Below are 27,576 nucleotides of genomic sequence, written 5' to 3'. Positions count from 1 at the left end.
GCCACGGAAGGACAGTTGTATGGCATTGAAGCTTGTCTGGAGGGTTGTTAACACAGTGTCCAAAGAAGGGCCAGAAGTATACAGAATGGTGTCGTCTGCGTAGAGGTGGATCAGAGACTCACCAGCAGCAAGAGCGACCTCATTGATGTGTACAGAGAAGAGAGTCGGTCCAAGAATTGAACCCCCATAGAGACTGCCAGAGGTCCGGACAGCAGACCCTCCGATTTGGTGATAGACAGAGTCGAAAGCCTTGGCCAGATCAATGAATACGGCTGCACAGTAATGTTTCTTATCGATGGCAGTTAAGATATCGTTTAGGACCTTGAGCGTGGCTGAGGTGCACCCATGACCAGCTCTGAAACCAGATTGCATAGCAGAGAAGGTATGGTGAGATTCTAAATGGTCGGTAATCTGTTTGTTGACTTGGCTTTCGAAGACCTTAGAAAGGCATGGTAGGATAGATATAGGTCTGTAGCAGTTTGGGTCAAGAGTGTCCTCCCCTTTGAAGAGGGGGATGACCGCAGCTGCTTTCCAATCTTTGGGAATCTCAGACGACACGAAAGAGAGGTTGAACAGGCTAGTAATAGGGGTGGCAACAATTTCGGCAGATAATTTTAGAAAGAGAGGGTCCAGATTGTTTAGCCCGGCTGATTTGTAGGGGTCCAGATTTTGCAGCTCTTTCAGAACATCAGCTGAACGGATTTGGGAGAAGGAGAAATTGGGAAGGCTTGGGCGAGTTGCTGTTGGGGGTGCAGTGATGTTGACCGGGGTAGGAGTAGCCAGGTGGAAAGCATGGCCAACCGTAGAAAAATGCTTGTTGAAATTCTCAATTATGGTGGATTTATCAGTGGTGACAGTGTTTCCTATCTTCAGTGCAGTGGGCAGCTGGGAGGAGGTGTTCTTATTCTCCATGGACTTTACAGTGTCCCAGAACTTTTTTGAGTTAGTTATCTATCTCTGAACACCATCCAGTCCCTTCATTCAGCTCCCCTCAACCGCTCCCCTCAACCCCTCCCATCTATCTTTGAAGACCATCCAGTCCCATCCTTCAGCTCCACTCAACCCCTCCCATCTATCTCTGAACACCATCCAGTCCCATCCTTCAGCTCCACTCAACCCCTCCCATCTATCTCTGAACACCATCCAGTCCCATCCTTCAGCTCCCCTCAACCCCTCCCATCTATCTCTGAACACCATCCAATCCCATCCTTCAGCTCCCCTCAACCCCTCCCATCTATCTCTGAACACCATCCAGTCCCATCCTTCAGCTCCCCTCAACCCCTCCCATCTATCTCTGAACACCATCCAGTCCCATCCTTAAGCTCCACTCAAATCCTTCCCATCTATCTCTGAACACCATCCAGTCCCATCCTTCAGCTTTCCTCAACCCCTCCCATCTATCTCTGAACACCATTCAGTTTAGGTTCTCCTCCTCAGTGATCTTTATCCAGAAGGGCTTTCCTCCTATCAGTGATCTTTATCCAGATGGGCTTTCCTCCTATCAGTGATCTTTATCCAGAAGGGCTTTCCTCCTATCAGTGATCTTTATCCAGAAGGGCTTTCCTCCTATCAGTGATCTTTATCCAGAAGGGCTTTCCTCCTATCAGTGATCTTTATCCAGAAAGGTCAGGCTTTCCTCCTATCAGTGATCTCCTTTATCCAGACAGGTTAGGCTTTCCTCCTATCAGTGATCTTTATCCAGAAGGGCATTCCTCCTACCAGTGATCTTTATACAGAAGGGCTTTCCTCCTATCAATGATCTTTATCCATACAGGTCAAGCTTTCCTCCTATCAGTGATCTTTATCCAGAAGGGCTTTCCTCCTATCAATGATCTTTATCCATACAGGTCAAGCTTTCCTCCTATCAGTGATCTTTATCCAGAAGGGCTTTCCTCCTATCAGTGATCTTCATCCATACATGTTAGGCTTTCCTCCTATCAATGATCTTTATCCATACAGGTCAAGCTGTCCTCCTATCAATGATCTTTATCCAGACAGTTTAGGCTTTCCTCCTATCAGTGATCTTTATCCAGAAGGGCTTTCCTCCTATCAGTGATCTTTATCCAGAAGGGCTTTCCTCCTATCAGTGATCTTTATCCAGAAGGGCTTTCCTCCTATCAGTGATCTTTATCCAGAAGGGCTTTCCTCCTTTTAGTGATCTATATCCAAAAGGGCTTTCCTCCTATCAGTGATCTTTATCCAGAAGGGCTTTCCTCCTATCAGTGATCTTTATCCAGAAGGGCTTTCCTCCTATCAGTGATCTTTATCCAGAAGGGCTTTCCTCCTTTTAGTGATCTTTATCCAGAAGGGCTTTCCTCCTATCAGTGATCTTTATCCAGAAGGGCTTTCCTCCTTTTAGTGATCTATATCCAAAAGGGCTTTCCTCCTATCAGTGATTTTTATCCAGAAGGGCTTTCCTCCTAGTGATTTCTATCCAGAAGGGCTTTCCTCCTATCAGTGATTTTTATCCAGAAGGGCTTTCCTCCTGGTACATGTAAATGGGGAATAAAAGGTGATATTTTCCTCGTACTGTTACTTCATGGAGATTCTTCTGACCCAAGATGTTACTGAAAACAGTCCAGACGAGCCGACAGTATCACACAAATTATTCAGTGAATAACACTGATCAATATGCTCACAAAATGTCCATTTGTTTTCATGAAATAGCTCAACATAAATACACCAACTGCATTCTTTTTCACTTTTATTGAATGATACCAGAACAGCGTTGATCACATTCAATCACTTTCATTCTAACAGAAACATCATGTCAAAGCACCACCCATCCAAGGCTCGGCCCGATACAACACATCCAAGTTCAGTCTCTGTCAAGGAGTTAATCACATAGTCACACGTATTGTATGTGTGGAGGCTAGAAGAAGTACAAGGTTGAGGGATGATATAAATATGATGTTTGCCCAGCTTGGTCTTGCTTGTCAGGAATGGGAACACCCACCTCAAGTGAAAATAAATATATATAAAATATAAAGGAACAATTAAGAGGAGGAGACTGAGGGGCGATCTGTGATGTTGACAGATATCCCCATGAACAATCCTGACTTTAAATAAAAATATGCCTCCCTCAGAAGCAAGACAAAACATATTTTTAACATTGTGAATATGGAACAGAGCAAGACGTCTTCCTTACTTGGATGAGTGTCAATATGCTCTAGGAAATTACAATCCTCTTCTTCACACAAAAGCAACACATTTTTTATTGTGTCAGTTGAAAATGTGTTTTCAAACTAAAAAGTGGGTAACAGCTGGTGTATTGGTGCTAATAGTAGAACATATTGTTGTTGTTCAACTGTGTGGAAGGTTGAAAGGCTTAACGAAGATGTAAAGTCAGACTGGAACGTCTTCATTTCTTTCTGTTTCCTCCGGACAGAATCATCACCATCCTCATGAAGATGTTCAGAGTGTCCATGTAGATCCCCATGCACCTACAAGACAGGATAACACCACAGAGCACCAACCGTCATTATACAAGACAGGATAACACCACAGAGCACCTACAAGACAGGATAACACCACAGAGCACCAACCGTCATTATACAAGACAGGATAACACCACAGAGCACCTACAAGACAGGATAACACCACAGAGCACCTACAAGACAGGATAACACCACAGAGCACCTACAAGACAGGATAACACCACAGAGCACCAACCGTCATTATACAAGACAGGATAACAACACAGAGCACCAACTGTCAGCTTCATATATCACCATACAAGACAGGATAAACACCACTAGGCCAGTATTCTACTGTATAGTAGGCCAGAATTATACTGTATCAATGGTATTTAGTATAATATACTGTATCATAATGTATTTAGTATATTAGGACAGTATTATACTGCATCATAGTGGTACCGACAGTATTATACTGCATCATAGTGGTATTATACTGCATCATAGTGGTATTATACTGCATCATAGTGGTATTATACTGCATCATAGTGGTACTGACAGTATTATACTGCATCACAGTGGTACTGACAGTATTATACTGCATCATAATGGTACTGACAGTATTATACTGCATCATAGTGGTATTATACTGCATCATAGTGGTATTATACTGCATCACAGTGGTACTGACAGTATTATACTGCATCATAATGGTATTATACTGCATCATAGTGGTACTGACAGTATTATACTGCATCATAGTGGTACTGACAGTATTATACTGCATCATAGTGGTACCGACAGTATTATACTGCATCATAGTGGTATTATACAGTATTATACTGCATCACAGTGGTATTATACAGTATTATACTGCATCATAGTGGTATTATACAGTATTATACTGCATCATAGTGGTACTGACAGTATTATACTGCATCATAATGGTACTGACAGTATTATACTGCATCATAGTGGTACTGACAGTATTATACTGCATCATAGTGGTACTGACAGTATTATACTGCATCATAGTGGTATTATACAGTATTATACTGCATCACAGTGGTACTGACAGTATTATACTGCATCACAGTGGTACTGACAGTATTATACTGCATCACAGTGGTACTGACAGTATTATACTGCATCATAGTGGTATTATACAGTGTTATACTGCATCACAGTGGTACTGACAGTATTATACTGCATCACAGTGGTACTGACAGTATTATACTGCATCATAGTGGTACTGACAGTATTATACTGCATCATAGTGGTACTGACAGTATTATACTGCATCATAGTGGTACTGACAGTATTATACTGCATCATAGTGGTATTATACTGCATCATAGTGGTATTACACTGCATCACAGTGGTACTGACAGTATTATACTGCATCATAGTGGTACTGACAGTATTATACTGCATCATAGTGGTATTATACAGTATTATACTGCATCACAGTGGTACTGACAGTATTATACTGCATCATAATGGTATTATACTGCATCACAATGGTACTGACAGTATTATACTGCATCATAGTGGTACTGACAGTATTATACTGCATCATAGTGGTATTATACAGTATTATACTGCATCACAGTGGTACTGACAGTATTATACTGCATCATAATGGTATTATACTGCATCATAATGGTATTATACTGCATCATAATGGTATTATACTGCATCATAATGGTATTATACTGCATCATAATGGTATTATACTGCATCATAATGGTATTATACTGCATCATAATGGTATTATACTGCATCATAATGGTATTATACTGCATCATAATGGTATTATACTGCATCATAATGGTATTATACTGCATCATAATGGTATTATACTGCATCATAGTGGTACTGACAGTATTATACTGCATCATAGTGGTACTGACAGTATTATACTGCATCATAGTGGTACTGACAGTATTATACTGCATCATAGTGGTATTATACAGTATTATACTGCATCACAGTGGTACTGACAGTATTATACTGCATCATAATGGTATTATACTGCATCATAGTGGTATTATACAGTATTATACTGCATCACAGTGGTACTGACAGTATTATACTGCATCATAGTGGTATTATACTGCATCACAGTGGTACTGACAGTATTATACTGCATCATAATGGTATTATACTGCATCATAGTGGTACTGACAGTATTATACTGCATCATAGTGGTATTATACTGCATCATAGTGGTATTACACTGCATCACAGTGGTACTGACAGTATTATACTGCATCATAGTGGTACTGACAGTATTATACTGCATCATAGTGGTATTATACAGTATTATACTGCATCACAGTGGTACTGACAGTATTATACTGCATCATAATGGTATTATACTGCATCACAATGGTACTGACAGTATTATACTGCATCATAGTGGTACTGACAGTATTATACTGCATCATAGTGGTATTATACAGTATTATACTGCATCACAGTGGTACTGACAGTATTATACTGCATCATAATGGTACTGACAGTATTATACTGCATCATAATGGTATTATACTGCATCATAATGGTATTATACTGCATCATAATGGTATTATACTGCATCATAATGGTATTATACTGCATCATAATGGTATTATACTGCATCATAATGGTATTATACTGCATCATAATGGTATTATACTGCATCATAATGGTATTATACTGCATCATAATGGTATTATACTGCATCATAGTGGTACTGACAGTATTATACTGCATCATAGTGGTACTGACAGTATTATACTGCATCATAGTGGTACTGACAGTATTATACTGCATCATAGTGGTATTATACAGTATTATACTGCATCACAGTGGTACTGACAGTATTATACTGCATCATAATGGTATTATACTGCATCATAGTGGTATTATACAGTATTATACTGCATCACAGTGGTACTGACAGTATTATACTGCATCATAGTGGTATTATACTGCATCACAGTGGTACTGACAGTATTATACTGCATCATAATGGCATTATACTGCATCATAGTGGTACTGACAGTATTATACTGCATCATAGTGGTATTATACAGTATTATACTGCATCATAATGGTATTATACTGCATCATAATGGTATTATACTGCATCATAATGGTATTATACTGCATCATAATGGTATTATACTGCATCATAATGGTATTATACTGCATCATAATGGTATTATACTGCATCATAATGGTATTATACTGCATCATAATGGTATTATACTGCATCATAATGGTATTATACTGCATCATAATGGTATTATACTGCATCATAATGGTATTATACTGCATCATAATGGTATTATACTGCATCATAATGGTATTATACTGCATCATAATGGTATTATACTGCATCATAATGGTATTATACTGCATCATAATGGTATTATACTGCATCATAATGGTATTATACTGCATCATAATGGTATTATACTGCATCATAATGGTATTATACTGCATCATAATGGTATTATACTGCATCATAATGGTATTATACTGCATCATAATGGTATTATACTGCATCATAATGGTATTATACTGCATCATAGTGGTACTGACAGTATTATACTGCATCATAATGGTATTATACTGCATCATAGTGGTACTGACGGTATTATACTGCATCATAATGGTATTATACTGCATCATAGTGGTACTGACAGTATTATACTGCATCATAGTGGTATTCTACACTGATCAAAAATATAAAACACAACATGGAATAATTTCAAAGATTTTACTGAGTTACAGTTCATATAAGGAAAAGTTGTCAATTGAAATAAATTCATTAGGTCCTAATCTATGGATTTCACATGACTGGGAATACGGATATGCATCTGTAGGTCACAGTTAACTTTTTTTTAAAGGTAGGTGCGTGGATCATAAAACCAGTCAGTATCTGGGTGTGCCATTTGCCTCATGCAGCACGACACGTCTCCTTCGCATAGAGTTGATCAGGCTGTTGATTTGTGGGCTGTGGAATGTTGTCCCACTCCTCTTCAATGGCTGTGCAAAGTTGCTGGATATTGGCGGGAACTGGAACAAGCTGTCGTACACGTCGATCCAGAGCATTCCAAACATGCACAATGGTTGACATGTCTAGTGAGTATGCAGGCCATGGAAGAATGGGCATTTTCAGCTTCCAGGAATTGCGTCCAGATGTAACATGGGTCCATGCATTATCATGCTGAAACATGAGGTGATGGCGGCGGATGAATGGCACGACAATGTCAATGTGCCATCAATAAAACGCAATTGTGTTGGATGGTCCGTAGCTTATGCCAACACATACCACAACCACCATGGGGCACTCTGTTCACAACGTTGGCATCAGCAAACCGCTCACCCACTCGACACCATACATGCTGCCTGCCATCTGCCCGGGTGTTGAAACAGGGATTCATCTGTGAAGAGCACATTTCTCCAGCGTACCAGTGGCCACTGAAGTGAGCATTTTGCACTCTGAAGTCAGTTATGATGCCGAACTGCAGTCAGGTCAGGACCCTGGTGAGGAAGACGAGCACACAGATGAGCTACCCTGAGACGGTTTCTGACAGTTTGTGCAGAAATTCTTTGGTTGTGCAAACCCCCAGTTTCATCAACTGCCCGGGTGGCTGGTCTTAGACGATCCCACAGGTGAAGAAGCCAGATGTAGAGGTCCTGGGTTGGCGTGGTTACACGTGGTCTCCGGTTGGACGTACTGTCAACGACATTGGAGGTGGCTTATGGCAGAGAAATTAACATTCAATTATCTGGCAAAAGCTTGAATGTACATTACTCCAGTCACTATGCTAATTGCAAACTCAAAACTTGAGACATCTGTGACATTGTGTCGTGTGACAAAACTGCACATTTTAGAGTGGCTTTTTATTGTCCCCAGCACAAGGTTCTTGATATGCCACACCTGTCAGGTGGATGGATTATGTTGGAAAAGGAGAAATGCTCACTAACAGGGATGAAAACAAATTTGTACACAACATTTTAGAGAAATAAGCTTTTTGTACTTATGGAACATGTTGGGGCTCTTCTATTTCAGCTCATGAAACAAAGGACCAACACTTTACATGATGCGTTTATATTTCTGTTCAGTATATATATATATATATATATATATATATATATATATATATATATATATATATATATCAAAGCAGGACAAAGAAAATAAAACAATAACAGGATGAATGAACTAGTTGACTATCTGTTTAAACAGTAAGGAACAGACCTGGACTAGTTGACTGTCTGTTTAAACAGTAAGGAACAGACCTGGACTAGTTGACTATCTGTTTAAACAGTAAGGAACAGACCTGGACTAGTTGACTATCTGTTTAAACAGTAAGGATCAGACCTGGACTAGTTGACTATCTGTTTAAAAAGTAAGGAACAGACCTGGACTAGTTGACTATCTGTTTAAAAAGTAAGGAACAGACCTGGACTAGTTGACTATCTGTTTAAACAGTAAGGAACAGACCTGGACTAGTTGACTATCTGTTTAAAAAGTAAGGAACAGACCTGGACTAGTTGACTATCTGTTTAAACAGTAAGGAACATTTACATTTACATTTAAGTCATTTAGCAGACGCTCTTATCCAGAGCGAATTACAAATTGGTGCATTCACCTTATGACATCCAGTGGAACAGTCACTTTACAATAGTGCATCTAAACTTAAGGGGGGGGGGGGGGTGAGAGGGATTACTTATCCTATCCTAGGTATTCCTTAAAGGAACAGACCTGGACTAGTTGACCATCTGTTTAAACAGTAAGTAACAGACCTGGACTAGTTGACTATCTGTTTAAACAGTAAGGAACAGACTAGTTGACTATCTGTTTAAACAGTAAGTAACAGACTAGTTGACTATCTGTTTAAACAGTAAGTAACAGACTAGTTGACTATCTGTTTAAACAGTAAGGAACAGAACTGGACTAGTTGACTATCTGTTTAAACAGTAAGGAACAGACCTGGACTAGTTGACTATCTGTTTAAACAGTAAGGAACAGACCTGGACTAGTTGACTATCTGTTTAAACAGTAAGGAACAGACTAGTTGACTATCTGTTTAAACAGTAAGCAACAGAAATCCGACAGCAGGACTGATTACTCTGCAGACGTCACTTACGAGTTGATGGGGTCGTATTTCTGCATCCCGTACATGGGGTACGTCTCCGCCCTCTTGATGACCTTCTGGGTGTCGTAGAGCAGGAACATGCTGAAGAGGACCAGACCTCCGTAGATAGCGATGGAGTAGAGGCCTGCTCCCATCGCTGAGGTAGGGGGCAGGAACATTGAGCCTGGGGACAGAGAGAGGACATTACATTAACACCATGTCCTCAAGCTCAATTAATAACTGAGGGGAAATTGTGTCAAGGGTGTTTGTCACCAGAGAGACAGATCCTAAATAATGCTGTTTGAAAGAAGAAGAAACTCCAGCACACTGGTATCTTCAATACTCCACTAACAATGTACTGGGATTGATGAAACAAAAGGCTACGGTTCAACGGACTTCAACGATGTCCGTCTACCATGTTGTTCATTGATGTCTGTCTACCATGTTGTTGTTCATTGATGTCCGTCTACCATGTTGATGTCTGTCTACCATGTTGTTCTCTGTCTACCATGTTGATGTCTGTCTACCATGTTGATGTTCATTGATGTCTGTCTACCATGTTGATGTCTGTCTACCATGTTGATGTTCATTGATGTCTGTCTACCATGTTGTTGTTCATTGATGTCTGTCTACCATGTTGTTGTCTGTCTACCATGTTGTTGTTCATTGATGTCCATCTACCATGTTGTTGTCCGTCTACCATGTTGTTGTTCATTGATGTCTGTCTACCATGTTGTTGTCTGTCTACCATGTTGTTGTTCATTGATGTCAGTCTACCATGTTGTTGTTCATTGATGTCCGTCTACCATGTTGTTGTCCGTCTACCATGTTGTTGTTCATTGATGTCCGTCTACCATGTTGTTGTTCATTGATGTCTGTCTACCATGTTGTTGTCTGTCTACCATGTTGTTGTTCATTGATGTCTGTCTACCATGTTGTTGTCCGTCTACTATGTTGTTTCTCATTGATGTCTGTCTACCATGTTGTTGTTCATTGATGTCTGTCTACCATGTTGTTGTCCGTCTACCATGTTGTTTCTCATTGATGTCTGTCTACCATGTTGTTGTTCATTGATGTCTGTCTACCATGTTGTTGTCTGTCTACCATGTTGTTGTTCATTGATGCCTGTCTACCATGTTGTTGTCTGTCTACCATGTTGTTGTTTATTGATGTCTGTCTACCATGTTGTTGTTCATTGATGTCTGTCTACCATGTTGTTGTCAGTCTACCATGTTGTTTCTCATTGATGTCTGTCTACCATGTTATTGATCTAAAGATACTAACCAATAGAGACCACTGAAACCCACAGCTAGGGTTATTGATCTAAAGATACTAACCAATAGAGATCACTGAAACCCACTGCCAGGGTTATTGATCTAAAGATACTAACCAATAGAGACCACTGAAACCCACAGCCAGGGTTATTGATCTAAAGATACTAACCAATAGAGACCACTGAAACCCACTGCCAGGGTTATTGATCTAAAGATACTAACCAATAGAGACCACTGAAACCCACAGCCAGGGTTATTGATCTAAAGATACTAACCAATAGAGACCACTGAAACCCACAGCCAGGGTTATTGATCTAAAGATACTAACCAATAGAGACCACTGAAACCCACAGCCAGGGTTATTGATCTAAAGATACTAACCAATAGAGACCACTGAAACCCACTGCCAGGGTTATTGATCTAAAGATACTAACCAATAGAGACCACTGAAACCCACTGCCAGGGTTATTGATCTAAAGATACTAACCGATGGAGGAGGCGAAGACGACTCCGAAGCCCACCGCCAGGGGTCCTCCCATGTTGAGGAACTTCTCACTGGGGGCACACATGGCCACGGTGGACAGACCCCCCACTATGCCCGCTGTGTACCAGGCTGCCCTCATCATCAGGGGCCCACCTAGCAGAGTCATGGGGGCTATGACCGCTCCCATCACACCTGGAAACACAGGGACAAATGGATGGATTTATTTATTAGGTGTGTTTTTTTAAAGGGAGCATGTACGTACATCAAACATGAAAAAGCACCAGATTTTAGCTACACAGCTATTTATCATCTGAGGTCCAAATAAAGAGGTTATATATATATATAACAAGATATTCTACTTAAAGAAAACAGATCTGGTATTTAACAGTCTTCTCAGAACATTCTCACAGGCACAGAACCGGTGTCAGTAAGTACGAGAAAACCCTGTTCCATTCAAGTCGACTGCTGCTGCATAGTGAGGGTATTCTGAACCTTTATAGTACTGCCCTCTAGTGGCGAAAACAAGCAAGTGGGACGTTTCAATTGACAAATGCTTGGTAAAGTGGGAAGGTGAATGAGGCAGTCCAACACCTGCATGTAGCATCCAGGCTAGATGTTTGGGTCCTGGGCTCTGGTCATAAGAGATAGATCTGACCAGCATGCCTGCTCCAATCATGGCTGCAAAGGTAGCTCCAATAGCCTGGTGATAAAAATGACAAATGTCTGTATTATTTGAACAAAAAAAATACCCACAGTGGCTATTGAAAAGTGTCTCGAAATCATACACAATGGTTTGAAAATCAACACCGGTTTTGGTTCCTTGGCTACCCTGCTGTTTTGGGTCTCCTGGCTACCCTGCTGTTTTGGGTCTCCTGGCTACCCTGCTGTTCTGGGTCTCCTGGCTACCCTGCTGTTCTGGTCCCTTGGTTACCCTGCTGTTTTGGGTCTCCTGGCTACCCTGCTGTTTTGGGTCTCCTGGCTACCCTGCTGTTTTGGGTCTCCTGGCTACCCTGCTGTTTTGGGTCTCCTGGCTACCCTGCTGTTTTGGGTCTCCTGGCTACCCTGCTGTTTTGGGTCTCCTGGCTACCCTGCTGTTTTGGGTCTCCTGGCTACCCTGCTGTTTTGGGTCTCCTGGCTACCCTGCTGTTTTGGTCCCTTGGCTACCCTGCTGTTCTGGTCCCTTGGCTACCCTGCTGTAACAGCGTAAAGCTAAATCTATGCATTTGGCAGATCTTGCATCTCGCTCATCTCAATATCTGTGGTGCTGCTCATGACAAAGTCATTTAGCTGAATCTACCTTTTAAAAACAAGCTGTCTTGACTGGTTAAATCCAGGTGAAATAATAAAATGTGAATTACCAGCCAGGATCCTCTCATCATGACTCCCATGAGGGCTGGGGTCCTGCTGACGGCTACAGCCGACAGAGCTGTCATCCCCACACTGCCTGCAAAGTACATGTAGGTCGAGTGGATCCTGTCCTTCACGTACTGGGGCCAGATCCTGGGGCAGGAGACACAGGGGAAATAAACATTTACAGAGGACAGCACGTTGATATCAGAGGTCGACCGATTCATCCGAATGGCCGATTAATTAGGTCTGATTTCTAGTTTTCAGAACAATCGATAATCTGCGTTTTTGGACACCGATCACGGCCGTTTACATTGCACTCCACGAGGAGACTGCGTGGCAGGCTGACTACCTGTTATGTGAGTGCAACAAGGAGCCAAGGTAAGGTACTAGTTAGCATTAAACGTAACTTATAAAAAACAATCAATCTTAAACATAATCACTAGTTAACTACATTACTAGTTGATCTAGCTTGTCCTGCGTTGCATATAATCAATGCGGTGCCTGTTAATTTATTATTGAATCATAGCCTCCTTCGCCAAACGGGTGATTAAACTTCACTAGGGTAGGGGGCAGCATTTGGAATTTTGGATGAAAAGCGTGCCCAAATTAAACTGCCTGCTACTCAGGCCCAGAAGCTGGGATATAGAAAACACTAACGTTTCCAAAACTGTTAAAATAATGTCTGTGAGTATAACAGAACTGATATGGCAGGTGAAAAACTAAGGAAGTACTATTATTTTCAAAATCTGTTTTTCCATTGAAAGCCTATCCACCATACAAAGACTTAGGACCCAGTTCACAATCTCTATGGCTTCTTCTACATCTGGCCAGTCTTTAGGCACTGTTTCAGGATTTTACTCTGAAAAAGGAGGGAGATACAGCACTTTCAATGAGAGGCCAGTGGACATTTCCAGACATGAGCCAAGCGTGTGATCGGGAGCGCGCCTTTCTTGTTTCTCCTTTTCTATTGACGAAGCTTTTGTCCAGTTGAAATATTATTTATGACAAAAACAAGCTGAGGATTGATTTTAAACATCGTTTGACATGTTTCTACCAAGTTTTATTGTATTTTTTAAACTTTTTGTCTCGATGTTGAGAGCGCGCATTGTGCCTTTGGATTACTGAACTAAACGCACCTACAAAACTGAGGTTTTTGGGCATAAAGAGGGACATTATTGAACATTTATTGTCCTAACATAATCGCGTCGTGTGCTTTCGCCATAAAGCTTTTTTGAAATCTGACAGAGGTAGCATTAAGGAGAATTTTATCTTTATTCGTATGTTTAACACTTGTATCTTTCATCAATGTTTATGATGAGTATTTCTGTAATTTGACGTGGCTCTCTGCATTTTCACCGGATGTTTGTTTGAGACAGTGTACAAAACGCGCCAATTTCAACTGAGGTTTTTGGACATAAAGATGAAAAAAAGATGAAAAAAAACACACATGAACATGCAGGGTACCAGACAGGTTAACAAGCGCATTCGTGAAAAAAAGCACTGTCGTTGCACCAGTGTGTACCTATCCATAAACATCAACGCCTTTCTTAAAAATCAATACACAAGTATATATTTTTAAACCTGCATATGTAGTTAATATTGCCTGCTAACATGAATCAGGGTATATGCAGCAGTTTGGGCCGCCTGGCTCATTGCGAACTGTGCGAAGACTATTTCTACCTAACAAAGACAGCAAACTTCGCCAAAGGGGGAATTATTTAACAAAAGCGCATTGTGAAAAAGCACAATCGTACCTAAGTATAAAGTCAATAACACCAGTACAACACACACTACCATGGGACAACACTAGTACAACACACACTACCAATGGAAGCATTAGCACTCACACTGCCCTCTCGATGGCTCCAATCTCATTGGACATGCCTAGTCCGTAGTAGCACAGAGCTCCCAGGCCTACAGCAGCCCCTCCAGCCAGGAACATCCTGCCCATGTTATCCACTGCAAGGGAATACAGAGCACATTTACACCAGTTAAAACCTGCTGCTGACCGGCACAAGGCACTGACTTCATGATGTAACTGTGAGGGGTGTGAGACGGGCCTGTGTTTACATGACAGGTCCATCCTGCCCCCCCTAGCAAGCAGACGTTTGTGTTACGAGGTGACATTTTTAAATGGTTTAGTAAGTCAATATATTCACTTCTGATGGCCGTATCAGTTGCTGGTTGGAAAGCTGCCTGTTGGAGCTGGTCCTTGGCTGTTTTCCCACGACGGAAACCAAATCTGGATTTGGTGGAATAGCCCTGATGAAAGAGGAAAGTAAAAGGTTAATATTACACAGAATCAGTGAAATGTTGCTTCAATATATCCACAATTTTCCTTCAAGATGCCATCTATTTTGTGAAGTGCACCAGACCCTCCTACAGCAAAGCACCCCAACAACATGATGCTGCCACCCCCGTGCCTCACGGTTTGGATGGTGTTCTTCGGCTTGCAAAGCTCCCCCTTTTTCCTCCAAACATAACGATGATCATTATGGCCAAACAGTTCCATTATTGTTTCATCAGACCAGACCACATTTCTCCCAAAAGTACAACATTTGTCCCAATGTCTAACTGCAAACCGTAGTCTGGCTTTTTTATGGCGGTTTTGGAGCAGTGGCTTCTTCCTTGCTGAGCTGCCTTTCAGGTTATGTCGATGTAGGACTCAATTTACTGTGAATATATATATTATTATTTTTATTTTTTAACTAGGCAAGTCAGTTAAGAACAAATTATTATTTTCAATGACGGCCTAGGAACAGTGGGTTAACTGCCTGTTCAGGGGCAGAACGACAGATTTGCACCTTGTCAGCTCGGGGGTTTGAACTTGCAACCTTCCGGTTACTAGTCCAACGCTCTAACCACTAGGCTACCCTGTAATACTTTGGTACCCGTTTCCTCCAGCATCTTCACAAGGTCCTTTGCTGTTGTTCTGGGACTGATTTGCACTTTTCGCACCAAAGTATGGTTCATCTCTCGGAGACAGAATGAGTCTCCTTCCTGAGCGGTATGACGGCTGCGTGGTCCCATGGTGTTTATACTTGCTTACTATTGTTGGTACAGATGAATGTGGTACCTTCAGGCATTTGGAAATTGCTCCCAATGATGAACCAGACTTGTGGAGGTCCACAATATTTTCTGAGGTCTTGGCTGATTTCTTTGGATTTTTCCATGATGTCAAGCAAAGAGGCACTGTGTTTGAAGGCAGGCCTTGAAAAAATACATCCACAGGTACACCTCCAATTGACGTCAATTAGCAGCTTCTAAAGCCATGACATCATTATCTGGAATTTTCCAAGCTGTTTAAAGGCACAGTCAACTTAGTGTATGTAAACTTCTGACCCACTGGAATTGTGATACAGTGAATTAGAAGTGAAATAATCTGTCTGAAAACAATTGTTGGAAAAACGACTTCTGTCATGCACAAAGTAGATGTCCTAACCGACTTGCTAAAACTATAGTTTGTTAACAAGACATTTGTGGAGTGGTTGAAAAACAAGTTGTTTTGATGACTTCAACCTACAGTGGGGAGAACAATTATTTGATAGAGCTGTAATACATTGCTGCTATCTAGGAGTGGGTCACTAATCTAGGATTGGGACACTAATCTAGGAGTGGGACACTAATGCTTATAAGAAATTCCAGCACAACCTCAGACGAGCCGTCAAACAGGCAAAGCTTCAACACAGGACTAAGATCGAATCCTACTACGCCGGCTCTGATGCTCGTCGGCTGTGGCAGAGTTAGCAATCTATCACAGATGACTAAAGGAAACCCAGCGGCGAGCTGCCCATTGACGCAAGCCTACCGGACAAGCTAAAAACCTTTATGCTTGCTTCGAGGCAAGCAACACTGAATCATGCATGAGAGTACATGCGTGTTCGGACTGTGTGATCATGCTCAACGTAGCTGATGTGAGACCCTCTTAAGCATTAGGCCTACTTTTTCAAACATTTTGTTAAAAATCGCGCAACATTTCAACGTCCTGCTACTCATGCCAGGAATATAGTATATGCATATGATTAGTATGTGTGGATAGAAAACACTCTGAAGTTTCGAAAACTGGTTAAATCACGGCTGTGACTATAACAGAACGTGTGTTTCGTGAAAAAGCCCAAGGAAAACGGATCACCAAAAAAAAATATATATATATATCAATGCGCCAGTTGCCTGTATTGTCTATGGCAAGGCAAAATAGATAGCTCCCAGTTTATACAAGTCCTACAGCTTCCACACGATGTCACCAGTCTTGGCAATTGCCTTGAGGTTGTTCCTTGGTCAAATGAAGAAGAGACACCCCATGTCATCCGGTGCACGACAGGATGTTTTGGAAGAGAGATTTTCGACCATCATTTGTAGACGTGGAGCTATTGAATACACATCGCCCCGTGATCAATTTGATAGATTATTACCGTATACTAATACCTAAAGTTGGATTACAAAAGTCGTTTGAAGTGTTTTGTCAAAGTTTATAGGCAACTTTTTTAATTTTAAAAAATTACGTTGCGTTTTGAAACAGTGTTTTTTCCTGGATCACACAGTCTTCATAAATGGACATTTTGGGTATATATGGACCGATTCAGTCGAGAAAAAAAAGACCCAAGTGATGTTTATGGGACATATAGGAGTGCCAACAAAGAAGCTCATCAAAGGTAATGAATGTTATATATTTTATTTCTGCGTTTTGTGTAGCGCCGGCTATGCTAATTCTTTTGTTTACGTCCCCTTCAGGTATTTCCGGGTGTTGCATGCTATCAGATAATAGCTTCTCTTGCTTTCGCCGAAAAGCATTCTAAAAATCTGACTTGTTGGCTAGATTCACAACGAGTGTAGCTTAAATTCAGTACCTTGCATGTGTGTTTTAATGAAAGTTTGAGTTTTAGCGAGTGCTATTAGCATTTGGCGTTGCGCATTTCCATTTCCTGTTGGCTAGTTGGGACGCAGACGTCTCACTTATCACTAAGAGGTTAAACAGGTTAACATTCAGATTACCAGGGCTCATACTCAGAGCATGCGCTGACCAGCTGGCAAGTGTCTTCACTGACATTTTCAACCTCTCCCTGACCCAGTCTGCAATACCAACATGTTTCAAGCAGACCACCAAAGTCCCTGTGCCCAAGAACGCCAAGGTAACCTGTCTAAATGACAATCATCCTGTAGCCATGAAATACTTTGAAAGGTTGGTCATGGTTCACATCAACACCATTATTCCAGACACCCTGGACCCACTTCAATTTGCATACCACTCCAACAAAACCACAGCTGACACAATCTCTATTGCACTTCATACTGGCCTCTTCCAAATGGACAAAAGGAACAACTATGTGAGAATACTGTTCATTGACTATAGCCAAGCTTTCAACACCATAGTACCCGCCATGCTCATCACTAAACTAAGGACCCTGGGACTGAACACCTTCCTCTGCAACTGGGTCCTGGACTTCCTAACGGGCCGCCCTCAGGTGGAGAGGGTAGGCAACAACACATCCCCCAAACTGATACTCAAGATGGGGGCTCCTCAGGGCCGCGTGCTAAGTCCGCCTCCTGTACTCCCTGTTCACCCACGACTGCGTGGCTACGCATAGCTCCAACACCATCATTAAGTTTGTTCAGCCTCCCGAGGGGGAGCTGAGAATACTTGGCATGGGGCCCTCAGATTCTCAAGACGTTCTACAGCTGCACCATTGAGAGCATATTGACTGGCTGCATCTCCGCTTGGTATGGCAACTGCTTGGCATCCAACCACAAGGTTCTACATAGGGAAGTTTGTACAGCCCAGTACATCACTGGGGCCGAGATCCATACCATCCGGGACCTCTATACCAGGCGGTGTCAGAGGAAGGAGCTAAAAATTGTCAAAGACTCCAGCCACCCAAGTCATACTGTTCTCTCTGCTACCACACAGCAAGCGGTACCAGCATACGAAGTCTGTAACCAATAGGATCCTAAACCGTTTATATTCCCAAGCCATAAGACTGGTAAATAATTAACCAATAGCTACCAGGACCACCTGCATTGACCCTTTCTGCACAAACTCTTTTGACTCATCACATTAGCTGATGTTACTGTTTATTATCTATCCTGCTGCCTAGTCACTTTATCCCTACTTATATGTACATATCTACCCCGTAACCCTGTACGTGGACTCGGTACTGGTAACACGTGTATAAAGACAAGTTATCAATCCTAGTATTACTATTTTTATTTTCCTCTCTGCATTGTTGGGAAGGGCCCATAAGTAATTGGGAGTCTACACAAAGCATGTGATAAATTACATTTGATTTAAAGACCCCGAGACATGTCAGCTGAAACATGACATGCTAAAGACATGTCAGCTGAAACATGACATGCTAAAGACATGTCAGCTGAAACATGACATGCTAAAGACATGTCAGCTGAAACATGACATGCTAAAGACATGTCAGCTGAAACATGACATGCTAAAGACCCTGAAACATGACATGAGACATGTCAGCTGAAACATGACATGCTAAAGACCCCGAGACATGTCAGCTGAAACATGACATGCTAAAGACCCGAGACATGTCAGCTGAAACATGACATGCTAAAGACCGAGACATGTCAGCTGAAACATGACATGCTAAAGACCCCGAGACATGTCAGCTGAAACATGACATGCTAAAGACCCCGAGACATGTCAGCTGAAACATGACATGCTAAAGACCCCGAGACATGTCAGCTGAAACATGACATGCTAAAGACCCCGAGACATGCCAGCTGAAACATGACATGCTAAAGACCCGAGACATGCCAGCTGAAACATGACATGCTAAAGACCCCGAGACATGCCAGCTGAAACATGACATGCTAAAGACCCTGAGACATGCCAGCTGAAACATGACATGCTAAAGACCCTGAGACAAAGAAGGGGGCATTGGAGGGTGCCAACACGTGACAGGGACAATACCAGAGAAAATATATATATATATTTTTTATACACACACACCTCCAAAACAAGCTACACATATCCAAATATTTGCCGCCTTAGGGGACTTACATATGCAAATATTTGCAGTCTTAGGAGAGATTCAAGCTCTCATTGAGCCTGTGCCAGCAATGTGACTGCATGGGAATGTATGTGAAGTAGCTATAGAAACCTTCACGCTTTGGGGCCAAAACATTTGGACTTGGAGAAGTCGGTAACCAAGGAGTAAATCAGCAGCATAACAAACCAGGACAGGGAGCCACCAGCTACAGAGAGACTGGTCTCTCTTCATCTCCCCCGCTCAGAGAAAACTCAACAGATATATAGCAACTACATACAGACAAGAGTTGTTCTGTATGGCTCAATCAATTCCAACCGTGTGTCTTCATGTAGTGTAATTAATTAATCTAGTGTTGATTATTAACTTTGTTATCTTATCACTTATTTCTCTATTTTATGTCTATCTGTATTACTGGTAAGGACAAAACAGAAGAAAACCAAGCCAAGCATCCCACAGTTCTTCTCCCTAAATTCCCTTTCCCCTCGGTGTCTCACTCCACTGTGTTTCCAACCACTCCCTGTAAACACAAGCTCCCGTTAGACCTACAGAAATAAACGCCTTCTGGTCCTTCTGTAGCTCAGTTGGTAGAGCATGGTGCTTGTAACGCCAGGGTAGTGGGTTCGATCCCCGGGACCACCCATACATAGAATGTATGCACACATGATTGTAAGTCGCTTTGGATAAAAGCGTCTGCTAAATGGCATATATTATTATTATTATTATTATAAAACTAGTCTAACTGATTCTGCATCTGCATTGCTTGCTGTTTGGGGTTTTAGGCTGGGTTTCTGTAAATGCCAACATCATTATCACAAACTCAAACTGGACTTGTTGACTGAAGTTGGGGAATATGTGTTCCAACAACGACCTGCAGGTTGGTAATAACTGAGTCCAGTCTATTTTCCTCTTAGGCTACTTTGCGGTTGTCACTAGTTACCACAGCCAAAGTAAAAATTGGCTATAGAGTAAAAATTCATGGGGGAAAAAAGTGCTTTTGGTCTTCTTTAGGTTAGGGTTAGCAGTGCGGTTATGGTCTATGGTTAGGTTTAAAATCTGATTTTAAATCAGACCAAATTGTAGAAATAGGCAGGGTTTATGACTTTGTGGCTGTGGTAACTAGTGATGACCCCTACTTTGTGAACTGCTAGTCCCTCTTTTGCTTTACGTTTTGGATTTAACTGACCTGGAAGACCTTGTGTATTTCATTTAGGGAATAACTGAACTGAACAATTGATTGGGAGTCCAATAGGGCGGCACACAATCGGCCCAGCGTTGTCCGGGTTTGGCCGTCATTGTAAATAAGAATTTGTTCTTAACTGACTTTCTAGTTAAATAAAGGTTAAACAAAATCTATAAAAAGGTGTGGTGCCTAGTTGGAATAAAATCCCACAGTGCAGGTAACAGGATTAACAGGATTGATTAGCAGGCTTATAGCCTAGGCCAGTGGTAAACATAGACAGGTTTCACACTGAAAATATGTTAAAACATTACATTCATAAAAAGCGTATTTTAAATCAGAATCATTAAGCGTAGGCCTACTCTCCAAACAGATGCCGTAGCCGTAATTCATCCCCATGCAGCGCTCAATGTGGAATTGCTAATCCACTTAGAAAATTCCAAAGAGCAGGCAGAATAAACTACATTGAACAGCTGTATATTGAAAATAATCAATTGTGTTTTGTAACCCTTATATTTTTAATCTACTTACCAAATTGAGCCGCGTTTCAAATTCTCTTCTATTTTATTCTGTAATATTACAATGTTTGTTTTTTTACAATAAAATAGGTGTCTTGACTGATAAGGCCTCGGGAAATAAGAGCTTATTGTCTGCTAAATTAACAAAACAAGGCTATTCCATTGCATAGGCTTCTACAAGCAAGCGCCACTTATGACATCACTGCCTTATTGAATATGGTGTTCCACAATACAATTTAATCAAATCAAATGTACTTGTCACATACACATGGTTAGCAGATGTTAATGTGAGTGTAGCGAAATGCTTGTGCTTCTAGTTCCGACAATGCAGTGATAACCAACGAGTAATCTAACCTAACAATTCCAAAACTACTACCTTATACACACACAAGTGGAAAGGGATAAAGAATATGTACATTTAACATTTACATTTAAGTCATTTAGCAGACGCTCTTATCCAGAGCGACTTACAAATGTACATAAAGATATGAATGAGTGATGGTACAGAACGGCATAGGCAAGATGCAGTAGATGGTATCGAGTACAGTATATACATATGAGATGAATAATGTAGGGTATGTAAACATTATATTAAGTAGCATTGTTAAAAGTGAATAGTGATATATTTTACATCAATTCCCATTATTAAAGTGGCTGGAGTTGAGTCAGTGTGTTGGCAGCAGCCACTCAATGTTAGTGGTGGCTGTTTAACAGTCTGATGGCCTTGAGATAGAAGCTGTTTTTCAGTCTCTCGGTAGAGAGCTTTGATGCACCTGAATGTCAACCAGTTGATATTACGGTTTCAATAAATTAAACAAAAAGGTACTTGTCTTTTATTGTTTAAGTATGAGGCAATTGAACAATTAGGATGTTATCTGTACTGGTTATGATCATTAAAGGCATTTTTACAAACTGTTGGCATATAGATAAAATGTGCACATATTTTTCCCCCCAGTGGAAGCATTGTGTTCTATAAATGTCTTAGTTTATTGTAGTAATAATGTGAGTGTTGGAACAGTCCAACAATGTGAAAAGCCCTGATGTGTTACCTGGTGGACCTTGAGGAGGGGCGGGCAGCTCTTCAGGGTGGAGGTCCTCAGGGCTGGAGAGCCCTGGGTCAACACAGGACGCAGCCCGGACACAGGGAGACTGCGCAGGCATGCTAGCCTCACCAACATGGTCATGATGAAGCTCTGGAATTACAGCTCTGAAAACAGGCCCGATTTATATCAACTGAAGCATGAGGTAAGCAGAGAGGAAATGGGTCTACAACAGATACACGTTATGAAACGTTCCTTTAGATATTTTATCTCAAATTCCCCGTCATAATGACCAACTGCCCATCGGCACAGTAAGTCGATTGAATTGTATTTAAGATTCTGGCTTCCCACTGACTATTTTGGTGCCACCCAATAGGGAGCAACACTTGTCTATGTAAATACAACCGTGTGACTATAATCAGCTAACTTTAGCACACGAACCTGAAAACCAAATGTTGAATTGCATTGATTTCTACGTCGGGCATTAATGAGCGTTTGGATCAGGAAAGTTTCTTCTCATGACCTCAGCCAGAATGTCAAATACATCATATATTATAACTGTCCTTTTTTATGAATGTGATACAATATCTCTACAGGAAAGTATAATTAAAGTCAACTATTCAAAGCGCTGGTAGTGAGTTAACATTTCTATCACCTGAAGCATGAGTGCAAGATGAAAATACAGGCAGGAGAAGCATGGATACTTAAATACAGGCAGGAGAAGCATGGATACTTAAATACAGGCAGGAGAAGCATGGATACTTAAATACAGGCAGGAGAAGCATGGATACTTAAATACAGGCAGGAGAAGCATGGATACTTAAATACAGGCAGGAGAAGCATGGATACTTAAATACAGGCAGGAGAAGCATGGATACTTAAATACAGGCAGGAGAAGCATGGATACTTAAATACAGACAGGAGAAGCATGGATACTTAAATACAGACAGGAGAAGCATGGATACTTAAATACAGGCAGGAGAAGCATGGATACTTAAATACAGGCAGGAGAAGCATGGATACTTAAATACAGGCAGGAGAAGCATGGATACTTAAATACAGGCAGGAGAAGCATGGATACTTAAATACAGGCAGGAGAAGCATGGATACTTAAATACAGGCAGGTGAAGCATGGATACTTAAATACAGGCAGGTGAAGCATGGATACTTAAATACAGGCAGGTGAAGCATGGATACTTAAATACAGGCAGGAGAAGCATGGATACTTAAATACAGGCAGGAGAAGCATGGATACTTAAATACAGGCAGGAGAAGCATGGATACTTAAATACAGGCAGGTGAAGCATGGATACTTAAATACAGGCAGGTGAAGCATGGATACTTAAATACAGGCAGGAGAAGCATGGATACTTAAATACAGGCAGGAGAAGCATGGATACTTAAATACAGGCAGGAGAAGCATGGATACTTAAATACAGGCAGGAGAAGCATGGATACTTAAATACAGACAGGAGAAGCATGGATACTTAAATACAGACAGGAGAAGCATGGATACTTAAATACAGGCAGGAGAAGCATGGATACTTAAATACAGGCAGGTGAAGCATGGATACTTAAATACAGGCAGGAGAAGCATGGATACTTAAATACAGGCAGGTGAAGCATGGATACTTAAATACAGGCAGGAGAAGCATGGATACTTGTAACTAGGAGCAGGAGGAGCATGGATACTTAAATACAGGCAGGAGAAGCATGGATACTTAAATACAGGCAGGAGAAGCATGGATACTTAAATACAGGCAGGTGAAGCATGGATACTTAAATACAGGCAGGAGAAGCATGGATACTTAAATACAGGCAGGAGAAGCATGGATACTTAAATACAGGAAGGAGAAGCATGGATACTTAAATACAGGAAGGAGAAGCATGGATACTTGTAACTAGGAGCAGGAGGAGCATGGATACTTAAATACAGGCAGGAGAAGCATGGATACTTAAATACAGGCAGGAGAAGCATGGATACTTAAATACAGGCAGGTGAAGCATGGATACTTAAATACAGGCAGGAGAAGCATGGATACTTAAATACAGGCAGGAGAAGCATGGATACTTAAATACAGGAAGGAGAAGCATGGATACTTGTAACTAGGAGCAGGAGGAGCATGGATACTTGTAAATAGGAGCAGGAGGAGCATGGCTACTTAAATACAGGCAGGAGAAGCATGGATACTTGTAACTAGGAGCAGGAGGAGCATGGATACTTAAATACAGGCAGGAGAAGCATGGATACTTGTAACTAGGAGCAGGAGGAGCATGGATACTTGTAACTAGGAGCAGGAGGAGCATGGATACTTAAATACAGGCAGGAGAAGCATGGATACTTAAATACAGGCAGGAGAAGCATGGATACTTAAATACAGGCAGGAGAAGCATGGATACTTGTAACTAGGAGCAGGAGGAGCATGGATACTTGTAACTAGGAGCAGGAGGAGCATGGATACTTAAATACAGGCAGGAGAAGCATGGATACTTAAATTACAGGCAGGTGAAGCACGGATACTTAAATACACGCAGGAGAAGCATGGATACTTAAATACAGGCAGGAGAAGCATGGATACTTACATGGATACAACGTTGAAAGACTTCCGGGAACACTTGCGAAACAGACCAGGTTGGGGTTTGAGAAGTCAACGAGAGAAGTGAACAATTCTTCCTTAGTTGTTGACTTTCTCAATCTAAAAAGGCACAATGTCTTCAGTAGTTGAACATGTCATTACTTCAACCTTGTGACAAACTGACACATTTTCATTTTCTTCTAAATCAACTTTAAAAATCGAAGGAGTGCCTTTGATTTGACGGCCTACACATCTGCAGTTTGGCGCGAGCCGATGACGTTTCTGTGTATGAGCTAATCAACGTCGCCACGATCTGGGATTTCTATTGGAGAAGCAGTCTCTGCCTGTCTCTATACTGTAGGTCTTTGCTTGCAGAGTTCGTCCATGTGAATACATGTTTCTGCCCATACTTCAGGTGATAGAAATATTAACTCCATACCAGCGCTCTGAAAAGTTTGTAATTAAATATATTGTCTAACATCCCAACCTGCAAAAGGAGAAACTGAACAGACAACTGGTAAAGTAAGTTAAAATATAATTGTATTCAACATTCTGGTTTGTAGTAGAGCTTGTGAGAAGACATTTTCCAGACAAATATATACCAATAATCTCAGACTGTGAACCAGAGGATTCACCACAGATAGAAGAACAATGAGCCAGATATTTTAAAGGATGTATAAATATGAAGCATCCAGTTGGCGTTTCCACTCACTACCAAATATGGTGATGAGGATGCCCAGTGGCCGGAATTTTCTCATCAATTAAATATTTTATCTCCATACAGTTCATTTCCAAAACTATGATTCATTTGCTCCCATTGGAAACGACATGTTCTGGTCTATCTTGGGTTAGTTATAAAAATAAATAAAAATTGCTATCACAGTCATTGTCAGGCAACTTGCTCGTTTTCTATAGTGACCCAAATGTAAACAACATGTAAAGGGTTGCTCCCATGTTTCATGAGCTGAAATGTTTCAGAAACACAAGATGCTTATTTCTATCAAATTTGTTTACATCCCTGTAAGTAAGCAATTCTTCAATTGTTTGGCATATCAAGAAGTTGATTAAACAGCATGACCATTACACAGGTGCACCTTGTGCTGAGGACAAAAGGCCTCTATAAAATGTGCAGTTTTGTCACACAACACAATGCCACAGATGTCTCAAGTTGAGGGAGCGCGCAATTGGCATGCTGACTGCAGGAATGTCCACAAGATCTGTTGCCAGAGAATGTAATGTTCATTTCTCTACCATAAGTCGCATCCAAAATCATTTTACAGAATTTGGCAGTAGTCCAACCGGCCTCAAAATGACTACATGTAACCACACCAGCCCAGGACCTCCACAGCCGGCTTCTTCACCTGCATGATCATCTGAGACCAGCCACCCGAACAGCTGAAGAAACTGAGGAGTATTTCTGTCTGTAATAATGCCCTTTTTTTGTGGAAAAACTCGTTCTGATTGGTTGGGCCTGGTATGCCCACCAATGGCTGTGCCCCTGCTAGAAACATGAACTCATTAGATTAGGGCATAATGAATGTATTTCAATTGACTGATTTCCTTATAAGAACTGTAACTCAGTCAAATCTTTTAATTGTTGCTTTTATATTTTTGTTCAGTATAAACATAGCTCGCTTACAAGCTGATCATTCTGGTTTTCATAACACAGAATGATTAGCAGCTTGAGCATGGCTTGTAACGCCAGGGTAGTGGGTTCAATCCCCGTTTTTGTATAACACAGTATCGTTAAAAGCTAACATATATTATTATATATTAACTACAGAATCCCAAAGCTTGGAAAAGTTCAATTAAATAACGAGGATCATGAACACAAAAGTACCATAACTATCTATCATAGTCACAAAAAAATATACATTTAATTTGGCAGAGAATGTTCCTTGCTTTGTAACCATTGCGTAAGTCATTTAACTTAGCAGCTTGCTCGCTATAGTAGCTAGTCGCTGTTGTGAATCATATCGAGTTGACAAGTTAGCAACGCATTCAAGGAGGAAACGAGAAAACAAATATATACATTGATAGAGCATGTCAACAATAAAACACAGTAATCCTACTTACAATGTTTAAAAGACAAGTCAAATCGCTATATATTACATACCAAGCGTGTAGCTAGATTTCTGTTCACCTTCCTGGAGATAAGTGCGCACTTCACCGACGTAATATGACGCAATTTCTTGAACGTTCTGACAGATGTCGTCATAATCAAGGGACGAATTTCATCGAAATTGTAGTTCTTAGGTCAATTTTGTCTTCTTCTAGAGATTCTAAAGACGTGTAAAATTAATTCCAACAGGTGGCGGCACATCTTCATCCACCAAAAAGTGCTGCAACCTTTGCAAGTCAACTTTTTAGGATAGCATATCTGTCAGTTTCAGCTCGCTTATGACTCTTTGGAAATCTTTTTCTGATTTTTTAACGGGCCTTTGCACATTTACGTTGACAAAGAAATACATATGTTTACTATGAGTGTAATGTTTACTGTCATTTCTGATTGTTTATTTAACTTTGATCTATTTCACTTGCTTTGGCAATGTAAACATATTTTTATCATGCCAATAAAGCCCTCTGAATTTAATTGA

At 41.0% G+C, this 27,576-nt stretch overlaps 1 protein-coding gene across 2 annotated transcripts; it reads right to left on the bottom strand.

Annotated features, from left to right (window-relative positions):
- Window positions 1–2,687: 2,687 nt before the first annotated feature.
- On the bottom strand, window positions 2,688–27,248 carry LOC124021911 (growth hormone-inducible transmembrane protein-like). Of its 2 annotated transcripts, XM_046337043.1 has the most exons (10): window positions 27,096–27,248; window positions 24,987–25,099; window positions 22,413–22,570; window positions 14,821–14,923; window positions 14,509–14,620; window positions 12,670–12,811; window positions 11,903–12,011; window positions 11,315–11,503; window positions 9,566–9,737; window positions 2,688–3,443 (listed from the first exon to the last, which is right to left on the bottom strand). In XM_046337043.1, exons 3-10 carry the CDS (start codon window positions 22,545–22,547, stop codon window positions 3,362–3,364), a joined length of 1,044 nt encoding a protein of 347 aa, XP_046192999.1. In that variant the 5' UTR covers window positions 22,548–22,570; window positions 24,987–25,099; window positions 27,096–27,248; the 3' UTR covers window positions 2,688–3,361. The 2 variants fall into 2 exon arrangements, with proteins under 2 accessions (XP_046192999.1, XP_046193000.1); XM_046337044.1 differs by lacking the exon at window positions 24,987–25,099 and having other exon boundaries at window positions 27,096–27,204.
- Window positions 27,249–27,576: the final 328 nt, after the last annotated feature.

Source organism: Oncorhynchus gorbuscha, unplaced genomic scaffold (assembly GCF_021184085.1).
Source record: "Oncorhynchus gorbuscha isolate QuinsamMale2020 ecotype Even-year unplaced genomic scaffold, OgorEven_v1.0 Un_scaffold_1251, whole genome shotgun sequence".
NCBI lineage: Eukaryota > Metazoa > Chordata > Actinopteri > Salmoniformes > Salmonidae > Oncorhynchus > Oncorhynchus gorbuscha.
This window is presented reverse-complemented; position numbering and strand designations above follow the sequence as displayed.